This window comes from Myripristis murdjan, chromosome 11, assembly GCF_902150065.1.
Source record: "Myripristis murdjan chromosome 11, fMyrMur1.1, whole genome shotgun sequence".
NCBI lineage: Eukaryota > Metazoa > Chordata > Actinopteri > Holocentriformes > Holocentridae > Myripristis > Myripristis murdjan.
In genome coordinates, this window is record NC_043990.1 from 15,962,600 (window position 1) to 15,980,668 (window position 18,069).

The following is an 18,069-nucleotide window of genomic DNA, read 5'->3' on the forward strand; positions in this document are numbered from 1 at the left end:
CTGTCTTCAAGCCTGGAGCTGTTTTTGGTTTTTACCTCAAGAAACTGAGCTAATACTGCTAACCTAGTAATTATATGTTGTATGATAATTACATGTTTACAACTTCTGATGTTTAATTAGCCAATCATGGCTAAAATGTAGCCAGTTTCACTTCAGTGTTAAAGATGCCAATAAACCTTTTACACATCACTGGTGCAGGAGATTTTCGTTGCCAGAGGGCTCTAAATTATTTCATAAGTGATAATTATAATTTGCTGCAGGCTTTAACAGAACACACAAGATCAGTTTTGACAATGCAAAACATGAGAGGCTGTGTTTCACACTCTACATGCCTACTAAACACATTTTACCAAGTTCACACACCACCGGTTCACACAATCACACAAAGAGGAAATTTTGAGCAAACATCAGCACAGTGGAGCAACACGTGGTAACCACAAGAGATCCAGCACTAACTGACCCACCAAACACCAGCAGGGTTTTCATGCTCTGCAGCAGGCAGGTCACAGAACATCACCAGGCCATCTACAAGCAATCCACCCAACACAAAACATTTCATTACATGCATTCAGTCAGGCCTCCCCGGGTGATGGACTGTTACTGCCCAGTGCATGCTGGGAGAGGCTTCAGCATCCCCTGACTGTGAATAGCAAAAATAAGATGGAGAGAAAATGAACAATTAATTAATTCAGGTCCTAGCAGCAGATTTAAGGCGAATGGTGAAGTCTCAGTAACACAACTTCTGCTGGGCTGAAGAAGCTCCTCAACCTTCATCTGTCATCATCACTGTCATTTCCAAAGAAGAGAAAACTGCTGCCTCGCTCGGTGGTGACAACATCCTCCACTGTCTGAGTGCGAGCAGCCTGCCTTTTGTGAGCATGGCTAAAAAAGTGGCACTGCTATTCTAAGCATTCCTGCTGCTATTCTTCATGTAGTTCAAGCTAAATGAAGAAATCAGCTTGATGCTGACAGAAATTAGCATCATTAGTGATAAATTTGGACTGTCCTTGTTAAGTCAGCCAACTCCACGGCCCACTTTGCCAAGTGGCCAGCTGATCACGCCTCTGATTTTCTGTTCTAAAAACTGTTGGTTGCTAAGATATTTGGTTGGCTCATGGAAATCTGACTGTACTAACGACTGTGATCAGTGGAAAAGGATAGTTTTATGATCTGGTCATAAATGTGGAACATGTCAATCTATTTTGTGTGACATGGTCATTTTATCAGTATCGTGCTCTGAGCATGATATGATCTTATGCAGGCCTGCCTGATATGAAAACATAACACACAAAAACACTTTCTGTGAAACATCAAGCAATGTCTCAGTGGAGCAATGAAGGCCAACTGTCCCAAAAGTAAATGTTTAAATATGTACAACATTTACAGTCTGACTGGTCTGCTACATACACCACAAAACCAAGTGTTTCATGCAAGTTCAGTGTTGTTTCAAATCAGCTGAAGGCCCTCCTTTGCTTTTTGGCATTACAACAAGGTGCTGTTGTAATATTTTTTTGTAATATCCGTGGTCTCATTTGTATCTTTTCTTTTTTCTCTAACTTTGTGAAGCACTTTGTCACAAAGCGTTTCAGAGGAATTATATAGATAAAGCTGACTTTCTGTCCAAGTAACCAAAACAGACATTACAAAAATACGTATTGAGAATGTTACAAGGGAGGCATTTGAGAAACCACCAGCAGGAAGGGTAATGATGATATTTGGTTAGTGCACAGTAGGTCTGAAATTAGGTTCACATGACAAGCCGGGGAGCAGATGCTGAGAAAAACAGAGTCAAAAAACACTTTGTATCAGGAAACTGTAGCCTACTTCCTCTTTTGAGCATGAGGGTTATGTAGCACGTTAGTGGACAAAAGGACAAACCTAACAGGCTTGACAACAGCAGGGTAAGGTTTCTCTTGTTTGTAGTGATGTATTTAGGTGGTTTGGATGGACAGAGTCAAAATTCAGCTCAAGTCAAGATTTAGTCCTATAGATTAGAGGGCTAAGATCAGATAGATACCTGTAAGAGCACCAAAATGATCTGAGACAGAGGCTCAGAGAGGACAAGATTTAACAAAGATTTAAGCATCCTTTTCTTCATGTGGGAAATACACACGACAGCATAGGACAATTACTTGATATCGAAGTCTTTAAATTGTTAAAAGGACAGACCTAAAGATCAGCTTGTTAGAGGATCTTGTGTTACAAGCTCCTTCTTGCCGTTTGTAGTCAGACTGTAGCGACTACAGTATTACCTATGACTGAGTTCTGAAATATGCACTGTGACATCCTGCTTTTTCAGACTTGTTTCAGTATCTTCAACACAACTGGTCTTTAACCTAAAAGTAAATAGAAGATTATTTCTACCACAGACAGAGAGCGCCGCTGGAGAAATGTCAAACTAGTAAGTTGAAACAGAAACTGGTGTGATAGTAGACAAGCCAATCCTATTATCGACTTGGGAAGGGGTAGTTTATGTTGCTACTGTTTGTAGTGTGTTTGATTTAAGCCTTAAATGTAAAGGTGATCAGGCTAATTTTCAAAAAAACTCAAACTTTAAGCTGTTTTTTTTTTCTATTTTTCCTGTAAACATCAAATGAAAACTCTGCAACCTTTTTTCAAATATGCCAGTCCAAATTGTGAGTGATTTTTCAAAATGGTCATAATGACATAAGAACAATAGCAGATCATTAATGTGACTGATCTTCTTTGTGCCTCTGCAGCATGCACAGTGTGTGTGTGGTGCTGCTTTTCACCAGGGGGGTTCTTGGTCAGTCTTCCTCTGCCTTAAACGAACAATGGGAGGAATGGAAAGTCAAGTATCAGAAGGTTTATAATAATCAGGTATTTTTTTCTTTCTTTGTCACACACACACACACACACACACACACACACACTCTCTCTCTCTCTCTCTCACTCACCGGTGCAGCATCAGATCAGGCAGTCAGTGTGTTTGTTTCAGAGTGAGAGCCTGTACAGGAGGGAGGTCTGGGAGAAGAACCTGCAGCTGGTGCTGAGACACAACCAGGAGGCCTCAGCAGGACGGCACACCTTCACGATGGGACTCAACCACTTGGCTGACATGGTATACTTTTCTCCTGCAAGTTTCAGGTTTTATGCCTGGAAAACATGGTTTCTTTATCTTTTTCTCAGTTGGGCCCAAATGAGAAATGTAGTCATGGCTGAACTTTGAACTTAGACTCACTAAACCTTTATCTGGACTAACTGAAAAACATTTCAGTGGCTTCCATGCACATGGCACAAACTGGCTGAGTAACCTCTGCATTAGGATGCCTAAGACTTAAAATGAACCTGATACGAGCTGGGAGGGGAAATGTTGAAATGAAGTGTTGAAATGGTGTTGAGTTCACTGCAAAAAGTCAAAATCTCACCAAGATTATTTGTCTTATTTCAAGTAAAAATGTCTTATTTCTAGTCAAAATATCTCATTACACTTAAAATAAGACAAATTTTTACTTGTAACACAAGTGAACAAGTAAAAATTTGCTTGTTCCACTGGCAAAATTTGTTTCTTGTTTCAAGCTAATTTTCACTTGTTTCAAGTAGATTTTCACTTGAAACAAGTGAAAATTGTCTAAAGACAAGTTATTTCTGAGCTGATCATGTATTATTTTAAGTGTAATGAGATATTTTGACTAGAAATAAGACATTTTTACTTGCAATAAGACAAATAATCTTGGTAAGATTTTGATTTTTTGCAGTGTTGTCAGAAGGAGGCATCACCGAGGTGTTAAACGTGGCTGAAAGGAGTCCAGGTGAGAGATAAATGTGGTACACTGACTGCTGACTGAGGACAAGGGGATGGTTTGTCAAGCAAAGGGGAGATGAGCTACAGGCGGGGTGTCGGCCTTGTTGTGGCGCCAACAACAGTGACCTCTGTATTGCTGTCTTCAACGGGATGAAGCTGTATGTCGTCCAAGCTTGTGTCTCTGCAAGGCAGCTGTTCAAATTTGATGAGAAGCAGAGGGGCGAAGGGCAGAGTGAACACCAGAGTGAAATCCTGTGCTTGTTTATGTCACAGCTGAAGGGGAACATGAACCACATAAAGAGGAAAGTGCCAAAAGCCATTGTTCTACTAAACATGTAGGAGGCAGAGTGTGTAACAGAGTTGTGCCAGTGCTGGAAAAGACAGGCGTGTTTGAAAGTGTTTGAACGCTCCATGCAGGTCCAGGAGAGCCAGGCGGGCTGAATCAGCATCAGCCGCTGTCAGGAGCTCACTGGAGCTGTTTCAGTGGTGTGGACTGAACGAAATCCTGTCTGGGACTTTTGTCAAGATGTTGCTTTTAAGTTTAAGTTGGCAATAATTATCCCACTTGAAAGTTTTCCAGCTTCAAGACCTGTTTGATGTCTTTTATTCTCAAGATTTAATTGACATTGTATTAATTTACGTGTGTTCCCCTACCTATAGAGAGACACATTAGATATATGTTAACATGAAACAGGTCTGAGGTCAGTGTGTTGTAGAAAACGTTCCCTCTGCTTGTGAACTGTTGTTCCAGACTGCTGCTCTGTACAGATCATCAGCAACCTGTACAACTGTAATCCATCATTTGCATTTCATACTTTTATGAGCCCTCTCTTCTATTCAGACAGCAGAGGAAGTCAACGAGAAGCTGAATGGCTTTAAGATGGAAGACCCAAATCATTTTAGAAACTGGACCTCCAAGCAAGTGAGTGATGCCTCAATACCCTCGAGTGTGGACTGGAGGCAGAAAGGCATGGTCAGCCCAGTCCAAAACCAGGTAATGATAAGTAACGATAAGTCATGTGAGGATATGCTGTGAGATAAAAGAATCAGCTTTGAGTTTACCCTGTGGCATTCAACATAATGTTTTTCTCTGTTTGAAAGGGTTTTTGTGGGTCATGCTGGGCATTCAGTGCTGTAGGAGCGCTTGAGGGCCAGATGAAGAAGAAAACAGGGTCCCTCGTCCCGCTGAGCCCACAGAACCTGGTGGACTGCAGCACCAACGATGGGAACCATGGCTGCAGAGGGGGCTACATCTCTAAAGCCTTCACATATATAATCCGCAATGGAGGCATCGACTCTGCACACTTTTACCCCTACGAATACAGGGTTAACCTCAGAATTTTTCCAAATAAAAAAATATATATTTATGCCAAACTCAAAATGTTACAGCCCAGTCCATAATTTACACATAAGAAAGATGTACTCTTTATTATATGATTTGCATATGTGTTATGTTTTATTGCTGAAAATATACCATGTTTTGTATAAGTTAATTTTATTTCTGTTTGTTACCACCCAAAGCAAGGGAAATGTCGCTATTCCAGCAAGGGAAAGGCCGGATACTGCTCTGGTTTCAAGGTCCTTCCACGGGGAGATGAGAAGACTCTGCAGCAGGCTGTGGGGACAGTGGGGCCGGTCGCTGCTGCTATCAACGCCATGCTGCCTTCCTTCCATCACTACAGAGGAGGTGAGGTAGAAACTCTTGCTTAATATATTCCTTTAGGCTTGTGGAAACATCTGAAAAAATTGAAATGCACAAACACCTTACCACACCTGGTCCACTAGAAAAAAAATGAAAATGAAATTTGGAGGTGTCACAGTATCACTTCTTTTTTTTTTTTGAAACACAGAGTTTCATGGCTTCTGAAATGTAATCACCCAACCACTAGTGCTGTTTGCAAAGACAGCTACTAGATTAAAGATTTTTTTTATTTTTTTTTTTTACTTAATTTTATTGTCTGGGGATGGAAAGCTTCTGAGGGTGTCAGAGGTTTACATTTACAATGCTGACATCATCATTCATTGTGTTAAAGGTTGAGCAAAGTAGAGTTGTGATTTGAATTATGATGAGTTTTCTACTTGTAGGCCTACTTTAATATATGCTAATATATAAAAATAATGACCATTAATTTTCCATTGTATATTTGATGCATAATAAAGCAACATTTCAAAAGGTGGATGATGAGGTTAGCACAAACTTTTCACCGAGATTTTTATAAGTTGTGAAAAATGTTGATAGTGAACAGCAGAGAGACTAGAAGCTGGTGGCAGAGATGAGCTGGTCGTATCTGATAGAGGCTCTATAATCTGCTGCTGAGCTCCAGCCCCCCCTCTCAGAGCAGGGTGTGAAACCCCACAAGGGAACCACCACATGATTTCTGACCAAAGTGTGGGGCATCAAGATAGGTGGAAAGAGGTTGCACAGCTGGGGAGCAGGTCTCAGCAACAGCTCACACACTGCAAGTGCTGGAAACATTTGGTGTGTGTGTGGGGAGAGGCCGCCCCAGAGCCCTGTTCAACCACCAGTTTCTGACATGAGAACAGAGGTGACTCGATTCCTTGTCAAATGAACGATTACCGTTCGTGTCGGTTAAGGCTGATGTTAGGGTCAGGGAAGTGAAACCGTTTGATTAAGGTTCGTCAACTGGAAACTTCTCCCAGGAGCTCTGGTGTCACTGTTTGCTCATGTTATTATAATAATTATACAAACACTGCAATTTCACTGCTCCATTGTAGGATATTAACAATAATATGTGTCTTACAGGTTTATACAACGCACCAGGCTGCAATCCCAGGCTAATAAATCATGCTGTACTGATTGTGGGCTATGGCACAGACAGAGGAGAGGACTTCTGGCTTGTGAAAAACAGGTGGATTACTCTCTTTATAACAAAAACAAACAAAAAAAAAAGTCACTGTGCATTACTGAATTATTTATAAGTCACTTACATTTTTTTGCACACCCTAAAGTGTAGGCAATTCATCAAACCTCAGATCAACAAACGCTACACTGTGGGTAAGTGGGTAATGTCTGTGGTATAATGAAGTGTTTATACTTTAGGGGATGCAAAAGCACTTCTAAATAACTTAAAATGATTGAGTAATACATTTACACATTTTTATAACAGATGAGGAACAAGCTTCATAATATCAAAGTGGGATAATGTTGTGTTCGTGATTTGTCCATCATTAACTAATGTCTTATAAATTACTTGCTAAGAAATCATTACTAAGTCATTCATCATATCAACAAATCATTAAGTTATAATTCACTAATGATTTGCTCATGAATGACTTACAACATATTGCAGAACATATTTACCACTGTCCATAAAATAGATCACATGCTATGTGTGAGAGGAAAAAACAGGTGAATTTACATTATTTCACACATGGTTAGTACAAGTCACACGGGACTTTTACTGGGACTTTTACTGCTTCATTTTTCACGTTCCCTCCCCTGGGCTTTATTACCAGTCCAAGCTTCAAAGTTACAGTCTGAAGTCACTTGGCTCCCGGTCCAGTCCAAAATCTCAGTGATTTCAGTGGCCATGAAATCTGCCGCTGCACATTGTCACACACTGCTGACAGCAGCCCTCTGTTTCACATCCACTCAATAAATTCAACTGGAATAAGGACGCTGTTTCTCAAAACTGAAATTTTCATATTTGCAGCCAGACTGATCTTGCAAATAATGAGGAAGGATTTTAAAAATGTAAGATCAATGTGATGAGACCACAACATCAAGATGTGCAGATTTTAAACTGGACTCTCTCATGCCATCTGGTGGACAAGCCATGTTATAACATATTAAGACAGAAAGAGTGACTGAGTGAACTTGGTGAAAAGAGTGAAGAGCGAAGCCCCTTTATCCTTACATGGCTACAGTAAATAAATAAATAAATAAACACTGACTGTCCACCTGAGGAAGTTGATGTAAGGCTCTGACTTTTCCCACTGAATAAAATCTAACACTAAATGCTATTTTTAATTCATATTCAAGATCTTTTAACAGTTTCAGTTTCCCCGACGCCCTCACTGGTCACATCACAGTTTCTTTGGTTATCAGCAAAATCCACCTTGAATCCAAATCCCAAAGTCTTGTGGACTAAATCCCAATCTCATCACCAGAATCTTTAGTATATAGATTATGTGTAGATTTCTTTTTGCACCAGACCAAGACAACAGTTAATGTATGTAAATCTTGACTGTGAGTCTTTTCTGCTTCTAGCTGGGGAACTGCATGGGGAGAAGCAGGATACCTTCGACTTGCCAGGAACAAGAACAATCTCTGTGGCATTGCCAACTTTGCAATCTACCCAAAACTGTGAAAATACAGCCATTGAAGTCGTCCGTCAGTAGAAATTAGATTATTTGTGAATAAATCAATTCAAATTATGTTACTGGCATATTCAACATTTTATGTGTAGATGCTGTGTTTTAAAGAAACTAATATGTAATTCTGTTTGAGGGCCTATTTTATAAGAAAGAGGTAAAAATAGCAAAAAAAATGTCACAACAATATCTGTTTTATCTGAGATGTATCCCTTTAACAAAATGTCTACACTGTTTGGCTTTTCTGCTGCTTCTTCTTTCTTTGCTGTTGCATTATTTTGCATTCAGTGTCATTATCTCTGCCAGACGGCAGCCTGGAGGAGGTCATGCATTTGGTCTGATGTGTGAGTGTGTGTGTGTGTGTGGCTGTCTGTCTGCGAAACTACTGGGTTTATCAGTCTAAAAAGGTTTGTACACAGTTATGATTGTATGATAAAGAACGTCTCATGGTTGATTTGAGGTTTTCTGAGTCAAAATCTTCTTGCTACTTGCACACCCTTATTTCATTCACTGTCTAGCTCGCTTGACCACCGTTGACTACTGGGCCTGAGGCTTTAGGACCTTATAATATATTTTTTATACTGTAGTGTATTATATTTGAATCATGTAGTAATTAAACTTGTAATCTGAAAAGCGTTCAAATATACAGTTGGCTGTGTGGCAGGGATCTGCACTTTACTGTGAAGTTTGATGTTTGATGTTTGTTTCTTTTAGCAATGTTCATGTAAATTTTGCACAAACTAAGTTAAATTATATACTTAAATTATAGATAGTTATCTAATTAATTTATATATGTAATTTTATATATGGAGTAAGTTACTGTAAGTGTTTAACTGTTGCTTAATTTGTTCTCAGTCTGTTATGGCACTTAATGAATTTGATTGAACTGAGGAGGGCAGTGGAACAAAGCTATGAAAAAGCCCAAATGATCATGAATGGATCATGTAGTTGATGAACAGGTTGCCTTTATCACCTCATGGTCGATGAACAAACTGCAGTCTTCATTCTAATATGTAATATTGTATAAAACTACAACAATGACCAGTGAGGTGTCTAGGTGCAGCCAAGTAATATAACCTGCTTGTGTTTTATTTAAATAAAAAGTTATGTCCTCCATTCCTTGTTTTCTCCATCTGTTATTTCCTGTAAGATGCTGTAGTGATTCTGTTGGTAGTAGTAGGTCTTGTAGTTCTGTGCTTGTATAAACTGAGGTCAGTAATACAGTGCCACCTGAGGTAAGTAAGTATGTAAAATTTCTAAAGTAGAACATTTTGAGGGTTAAACAATTTTCATTTTTGATTTGATTCACACACACACACACACACACACACACACACACACACACACACATCTATATATCTCTATATATATCTATATCTATATTAATTGTTTTATCTCATTATATTATAAAAGAAAAGAAAAAAAATATTATGAAGTACTGTAAATCGAACAGAAGCCACAAGGATGCCTATTTAAACAGTAAATGTTAGTAAACAACAGTGAAATGGTAACTTTTCACTATCCAAGGGGCACTTTAATTTGATGAAACTAATATAGAATCTACTATAGACTACTGTAATTCTCTAGCTTCAGAGGGTATCTCCCAGAACTGCATTCTGCATTCTAAAGAGTAGGTAGTGATGCTTTTAAAAGCTGAATGAGTACGGGTGAAAGAGATCTTAGTACCAGCAGAGGCAGTAGCAGTATTATAAGGTATAGTGGAGGCTGTTTTAACACTGGTAGTTGAATATGTAATGGCTGTGGGAGCAGAAGCAATACTTATTGTTATAATTATACAACAAACTAATGCAAAACATAATCTGGAATCTGTGGGCAATAGTGACCACACAACAGAGCTGTTTGGGTGGTGGAAGAGCTCACAGCGCCCTCTAGTGGGCCGCACGCACAGAATCTCACATTTCATATGACTACATTTGTGTGGCTGAGGACAGTCATACAGGTTATGAACCACAACGACGTTTACACAGGTTTAGGGGGGATAATAGGCTGAAACCTAACCTTTTTTTTTTATTAGGCATTAATCAATATGTGGAAAAATGACTTTCAGACAGAGTGGGCATCAGTAGACCCCGATGAAAAATCACTGCAATAATTCTGTGATATTTTTATAGGTGCCAATTACTGGTCTGTGGTGCACAGAATAGTGAGTTTATAGACCTTATCATAGGCTACTTAAATGGCATTTTGTTATCTCTAATGACAAATGCTATAGTGACTTATGTACTTATAGTGGTATTTATACTGTCCTATTTCTCTCTCAGACTACTGCAGCTTTTGTGTCATTACTGTTAGAGCTGAGAATGTTGCTTATGTGACTTAAATGAGGTTGAAAATTAAATGCATTTTCTGCTTTATTGTCCATTGTACCGTGCTCTTAGACTCAATCTCTTTTGTAAGGTTTCTGGCTGTGATCTACTCTCCAATGAATCAATGTTGTATTGTATTTATCTTTTTTCTTTTTTTGCAGTGTCCTGTAAGCCCATAGGGCTGGGCACCATTAATGGTGCATGACACTCTCTGAGAAAAATAAAAACTACTTTATGAAATATCTTTCTTACCTCGTTTATAGTTGGACTCGACTCGACTTCCATGTGCCTGAACCTTGCAAGTTTTCGTTAATAGATGTAAACCACCGTCGCCATTACACAATCCCCTCACCGTCAGGAGGCTAATTAGCTGGTTTCAAATTGCCAGCCTTAATTGGCCTCAGGTGCGTAATTCAGCGACGCCATTAAAAAGCGGCCAAAGTGCAGCTCCTGCGGACGGTGTTGTTTTCTGCGAAGGTATGCTGCTGTGCTCTTGATTCCAAAACAGTGAAAAGAAAACACTATCCTGCAGCGACAACAGCTACAGGTTGTGTGTTTTCGTTATGTGATGCTGTTTGCTGAACACTGAAAAGTAAGTCAGGTGGTGCAAGACGATTTTGAAACTTTTCTTTGCTGATTCCTCTCTATCCACCCTGTGTGGTCAGATATCGGGACCATGCTGGGGAGCCTGCTCTTCGCCCTGCTGTCTGGATGTGCAGCGGCCCTAGTCAACCCGGGGCTGGATCGACACTGGGAGCTCTGGAAGAAGATGCACGATAAAGTGTACTCTGAACCGGTGGGCCTTATTTCATTTAGGATCTATACCAATCTCTTAGACCAGTCTGTCTTTAAGAAATATATAGCCACTTAATCTCCATTCCAAATGACTTTTACATGTTCACAGTACAGTAAATCTGATCCTTTCAGATTGAGGAGTTTGGTCGCAGGCGGATATGGGAAGAGAACTTGGAAATGATCAATGTCCATAACCTGGAGGTCTCCCTGGGCATGCACACTTATGAACTGGCAATGAACCACCTGGGAGACATGGTGAGGGCATGGCGTCTAGAATATGTCTTTATAATAAGTAATAAAATTCACCACGTGGGGTGTTACTATAGCAGCTCTTCCAGTGATGCAGTTGGCTCCATGTTAAATTTAGAACCATAATCCCACTCTGATACCAGTGCCTGTGTTGCTGTGGAAGGGGTAACGTATGGTTTCTGCTCACTTGCAGACCACAGAGGAAGTGACTGGTCTGCTCACGGGCACTCTTGTGCCAGCTGACCTGGAGAGGGGTCCTTCGCCCTTCGTCAGGGTGAATCACACCTTTTTGCCGCCATCTCTCGACTGGAGAGAGAAGGGCCTGGTGACGGAAGTCAAAAATCAGGTGACGGTCAATATTTAGTTCAAGTGATGGACTGCAAAACATTTCTTTAAGCTATCAGCACACATTAACCCAGGGTCTAGAACCAGCTTGTTCATCTGTGGTTGTAACTGGAATAAATCAAATCTGCATTTTCCTCACACTGAACTAGTTTTTCTAATTTCAAGGGTTCTTGTGGCTCTTGCTGGGCGTTCAGTGCGGTCGGGGCTATGGAAGGGCAGCTGAGTAAGACTCAAGGTATCCTGGTGTCCCTTAGTCCTCAAAACCTTGTGGACTGCTCCATAAAATATGGCAACCATGGGTGCAACGGTGGCTTCATGTCAAATGCCTTCCAATACATTAAAAACCAAGGCATTGAATCAGATGCAGCCTACCCTTATATAGGCAAGGTGAGTTGTCCAGACTTGGATAAGGGGTAGGAAAGTGTGCCATTTAAGTTTTAACCTTAAATGTACTAATCTAGTCAACTATTCCCCACTCTAGCCTGGACTGTGCCGATACAACCCTCAGTATCAGGCTGCTAACTGCTCTGGCTATGCCTTTTTACCGGAGGGGAATGAAGATGCACTGATGGAGGGCCTTGCTACCATTGGTCCAATCTCTGTTGCAATTGATGCCTCCCGGCCCAAATTTATCTTCTATCACCATGGTGAGTGGTTATAGGGGAGTTTTACCAGGTAGAGCGAATTTATAGACACCCCATTCATGAACTCAGATTAAATTTTTGTATACGTGTGGTTTAACTAAAAGCTGTACTTTCAAAAATATAATGCATTGGCTGAAAGAACTAAAATTGTCTTCAACAGGTGTGTATCGAGACCACACATGTAGCCATAATGTTAACCATGGTGTGCTGGCGGTGGGCTACGGCACTGAGAATGGACATGACTACTGGCTCGTCAAGAACAGGTCTGTCTGGAAGGTGGTGTGGGGAAATGTTAATTTAATGGCTGGAAATTGATGTTTTTAATTGGATGCGACGTAAACCCACTTAAAATGGGCAATACCGTGTCACTGTCTGATTTGTTTTAATCTCTTCCCATAGTTGGGGTGTAAGGTATGGAGATGGAGGCTACATAAAGATGGCCCGGAATAAACACAACCAGTGCGGCATCGCTCTGTACCCTTGTTTCCCCATCATGTGATCACCAGAATGAAGTCCAGCTGTGGATGTGTTGTGTTCTGTTCATGCTTGCCTTGAACCCTTGTGGTTTTAAAACGCTGAAGATGAAATAAAGCATGTGATCCTTAACGTGTGTGGTTTCTTTTAGAGAGTTGAGAGGAAAATACTTTAACTTTTCAGAAATCTCAGTTAAGCAGCCTGTCTCTGTCCAGAAGTAATGGTGGCTGGTAGCAGTCAGTAACTAAACCACCAAATGTTTGAGATTTCTTGTGATGTGACTTGTTTATATAAGAGACACTGGAGAGGGGCACAGTACAGACCCTCTCTGAACACTTCTAGTGATGATGCCAGACAACTTGATAACATCAACTAGAAAAAAGGGTTAACAACAAAATGTTGACTATGCTTTTTTTGTGCGGTAAACATAGCGGTAATGTGCACTTCATCAGGGCAGTAAAAACACTGCCAAACCAGCAGTCTTTGATCTTCCAGTACATAACTGGAACTATCCAAAGTGGTTTAAATTTTCCCTTAATTATTAACCCTTTTGAACACTTGACTTCCTAACTGGGGCAGGAAATGAAACATCCCAACAGTGACAATTTACCCTTCAGTGATCTCATGACTTCAGTCCATTTTTTTCCCCCCAAACACTGAAACAGTTCAGTGACCTAGGAGTAACAACTAGACAGCCAACCAATCCAGACCCTGATTCAGCTGCATGTCAACTGTTGATTAATGTGAAATATTCATACATCACGTTTCTGAGATAAACTTTTGTCAGGAAGAATTTAAAAATGACTGAGGTCATGAGGTCCCACCTCTTTGGAGAAGCACTGACGCTGCCAAAGTGCATTTAAATAAAATACTAAAACCCCACAAGTGCAGAGGACGCAGGGTTTAAGGTCTTGACAATCATCTAATTTACTGGGAAGGACAACATTTTTCATATCAAACCTGCGTTATTAGAATTATGATGAAAGTCCACCCACTTAATTGAAAAATGCACTGACCTCAGTGCTGCACAATGCAAATGACAACATAGGTTTTCCAAGGTTTTTATTTCCATTATGATTTATTTTCTTCATATAACTGGATAAATGGCACAAAAGTGCAAGTCCCAGCATAATCAACAATTCCCACAGAAAATAAATACAGCACCTTTTCAGCATCACTAAAATATTCTCAATATCAAGAAGTAATAAATATTCAATTTACCAACATTTTTTTTCTCTTCATTTACAAAAACACAGACAACATACAATAGAGTTGTGTCATTTTGAACTTTTTTTGAAATTGTTTTCCTTGATCTTTTGTTCCACAAATTCCATACTTGCACGTACAAACATCTACAGTTTCTACACAAGGTACATTGATTTCGAATTGAAAGTCACATTTAGAGTAGAACTTTATCATTTAATATACAGGTTTGAGTCAAAACTAAAAGGAAACGCAAACACAAATCCCCTTCAGTCCCACTACGGTGAAGGATTCTGGCAGTTCTTTACTGATGGTTCATTTTCCGGCTCGGCTCAATCCAGTTATCGGTTTAGAGGATTAGGCAGTTTGTCATGTAAACAATCTGAAAGATCATTTTCAGCGTCTTTTTGGGACACTTCCCCTATCATCCACTGAGTATTCAAGACCCTAAAACTGTCTTTTAAGACTCCTTAGAAAGACGGAGGACCCAGATGATCACTTGGGATTGATCACGATTGATTATATTAGCAGTGACCTTGCCCTCTAAGAGTCAAGTGGATTAAACGCACGCCACGAAAAGTGCTCCACCCTATTAAAGAGCCTCCATCACTGAGAGAAGTCTTCAGGCTGGTGTTCGCTTGGATTGACCACATCCCATGTCACTGTCAGATCAAATGTCGTAATTCCAGACAAAATTCAAACCCATGACCCATTTCATAGTTTTATATATATATATATATATTTGTATATATATATTTATATTTATATAGAATGAAAATCTTACGCATAGTAACATTTAATAGCAAACTTCTACATTTTGGACAAGAACTTCAATTGACAGAGGGCACTCTTTTGATGAGCTTAAAAGCCGTGGTCCTTTCAAACAAAAGACTAATTTCAGGTTTCCTCAGAGTTACTGAGAACCACAGAGGGGCAAGGTTCCACTTTATTGCTTACACTCGCCCCCCTTGCTGTTAAACAGACTCGACGTAGACAAACAGGGTCATATTCTACTCTTTTTACATCAGGGATACTTGGGCACATTTTTTTTGGGCTCCCTTCGCTTAAATGTAATGCCCTTTTTTCTGGCCTTGTACTGCTGCAACAAAATAAATTGTACAGTTTGGGACAAGTGTCTTTCCTCAGAGTGTCGGGCATGTATAAAAAAATCCCCTGGGTCCAAGGTATACAAGGAGCACGGTCACCACTAACTTTCAAAACACGTACTGAAGTTGCAACAATTTAACCCCACTTTGATCAAGAACAACCACTGCAAGCAACAAATCTATGTGTCATCATACAACAACAATGAAAACACTAGTTCTTGCTTTGGACAAAAACACCTTGCATACAGGACATCCAAGAGATCAGACGATACAATACATACATGCGTAACGGTCAGTTGAATATAGAGGAATTCGGGGTGAAGTTGTCTTTGTGGGTTTAAGATGTGATCATTTTCCATGTTACCAAAACCAGGATGCCGTGTCACTGCGGGAACAGTGTCAGAGGCCAGCGTTCAGTGGTGAGAGGTCTGTCTTGTGTTGGATTGAACTGTATCAGCATGAGCACCCAAGTCTGGTACTGGAGAACACACTGCATATATTGCATGAATTTTCCTTCTCTTCCTCATAGTGTGAATGTGTCCCGTGGTCCTGAACTGAGCCGTATTCATCTCAGGGGTGAAAACACCGCAACGGAAGTTAAGTAGAAAAATATCAGGCAGACACATTTAGCACAACGCTCCATTCATCCTCACATAAACGAAACACCCAAGCAGTCCCTCAAATATGAACGAGACGACCAAATTAATGATCCTCTATATGAAAACACACACACACACACATACAAGACATACATATGTGCACAAACAGCAAAAGAAAGATTCAATCCACGGAATGAAATCCAGATCTGACAAAAGTATCTCTTTCTCTCTCTCTCTCTCTCTCACACACACACACACACACACACACAGTTGAAGAGGTCAGACAAGCTCTTGTAGTTGAAATAGTACTCATTATCTAACCAAAGAGTGTGTTTTTGAATCAGCTTGGTCCATCTTTTCTGGGGGAGAGACCAAAAACAACCACACTGTAGTCCTCACTAGCATGAATGAAGCGTGTAACACATTCAACATACACACATGCACACACGCACACACACACACACACACACACACGTACAATCAGCACCACCCATGCACACACCCACTAACTGATTGTCACCATACATGTGATGCTCACCTTTGGACAAATGACAGACAAAGTGATATGTATAATATCAGTAATAACTCCTAATACAGTGACTCAGCACTTTTCCTTTTGGTGTGCTTCTGTTCAAATTGAAATTAAACTCACAACCAGCTATCTGTGAAGTCGTTTTAAATTATGAAACCGCCACGGGCTGTTTAAAAGTTACACTGCAGTCGTAGGAGCTCAGGAACTCTTTCCGGCACGGATGGATGTAGCGAAGGAATGACGCAAGTTGGAGCCCTTGAAATGAAGAAAATTACGTTCTTGATGTTTGTTTTGGTCCCTTTTGGATTTGTGCTTAAGACTATAACACTGTCGTGACTCTGCAGGGCACGGCACAACAAAAAGAGACTATAGCGGCTACACTGCATACAACTCAAGCTCAAACAGACGGGGACGGACGGTGACGCAACCGTGAAGAGCGATTTGTGGAAAGGCAAATTAAATCAAAAACAGACATGTGCTTGAAAGGAGCAAGTAGTTGTTCTTTGAGATTTTGCCTCACCGCTGTTTCATACATTCTGCTGTTTGCTCAACAAAAATATAAAAGATTACAACGGCTCTACTGATTGGCATGAAATGGTGAGATGAAAAAAAAGAAAAAAGGCTGCTTACTCTTGCCTCATCTCACACACACACACACACACACACACACACAAATGCACGTACAACTAATTTAGGGCAAGCACTGATTTGAAAAATAAATGAATAAAAATCATCCTACTGAAGTTCCTGGGTCACATTATGACCACAGAATCATTATACTGCCACAGCTCTGAATGTTTTAGTGGAAAATGAAAAAAAAAATAAAATAAAATACTTTGATGTTTTGAACACTCAACGCTCAAGAACAGGATCAAAATATACCCATTTCCAACCGAGAATCCTGTGAAATGCATTTTGATACTTTGCCTATCTGTATTTTGATGCTGAGTACGACGTTACACTGGATTTATACAGAGACAGGAATATGGATTTTGCTGACGGACACTGGAATGTTTCTGGAAATATTTGGTAGACAGTAGCTGTAATGTTGGTCAGGCTTCAGTGGGGGAAGGATATTCATATATATACTTTGTTTTTATGCCTTTGGATATGACGAGATCTTTCCAAAGGTAAACTCTCATCTATTTCATCTGTGATCATCAGTCTGCTTGCAAATATGAGAAATGATGAGATTGCACCGTTAGCAATTCACAGGTAAGCCAGTGACTGAGGACGAGGACGGACACAAAAAGAAATTATTATACTTAAATTTGGGGATCATATCCATGGACTAAATGGCTTTTTGAAATCTCATCGCTTCATTTGACCAAATAAGAGACGACTAAGATTCACACCGGTGTTTCCAGCATATCCAGAGAGAGAATTGAACATTTTATCCTTGCTGCACACCACAATGTACAGTCAGGTCGAGAATTATCGGCACCCTTCATGAAAATGAGCAAAAATGATTCTGTACAATGAACTATACACATAATGATTCAAACATTTGGGGAAACTACTAAGTTCTCTCTGATGAAAAAAAAAAATCATGAAAACTTTTTTCCATGTTTTTCTGAGTAATTCTATTTTCTCAAAAGCAACTGGCACCTCAAGAGAAAATCCATCTGTGATGAAAATCTTTTTATTTTTTAATTGATCTTAGTCTGCAGAGACTGAGCTGCTGCCTTTGAATA

General features: G+C 40.0%; 2 protein-coding genes across 3 annotated transcripts; both read left to right on the plus strand.

The window, feature by feature from the left end:
• The first annotated feature begins 1,487 nt into the window (after window positions 1-1,487).
• Window positions 1,488-8,271, plus strand: ctss1 (cathepsin S, ortholog 1). The gene is made up of 8 exons (XM_030063103.1): window positions 1,488-1,492; window positions 2,721-2,841; window positions 2,960-3,082; window positions 4,608-4,760; window positions 4,868-5,092; window positions 5,288-5,453; window positions 6,531-6,636; window positions 7,998-8,271. Exons 2-8 carry the CDS (start codon window positions 2,722-2,724, stop codon window positions 8,095-8,097), a joined length of 993 nt encoding a protein of 330 aa, XP_029918963.1. The 5' UTR covers window positions 1,488-1,492; window position 2,721; the 3' UTR covers window positions 8,098-8,271.
• A 2,498-nt stretch (window positions 8,272-10,769) lies between these two features.
• Window positions 10,770-13,067, plus strand: LOC115367396 (cathepsin S-like). 2 transcript variants are annotated; one of them, XM_030063105.1, is made up of 8 exons: window positions 10,770-10,905; window positions 11,094-11,224; window positions 11,356-11,478; window positions 11,666-11,818; window positions 11,983-12,204; window positions 12,299-12,464; window positions 12,622-12,724; window positions 12,861-13,067. In XM_030063105.1, exons 2-8 carry the CDS (start codon window positions 11,105-11,107, stop codon window positions 12,958-12,960), a joined length of 987 nt encoding a protein of 328 aa, XP_029918965.1. In that variant the 5' UTR covers window positions 10,770-10,905; window positions 11,094-11,104; the 3' UTR covers window positions 12,961-13,067. The 2 variants fall into 2 exon arrangements, with proteins under 2 accessions (XP_029918965.1, XP_029918964.1); XM_030063104.1 differs by having other exon boundaries at window positions 10,849-10,975.
• The last annotated feature ends 5,002 nt before the right edge of the window (window positions 13,068-18,069 follow it).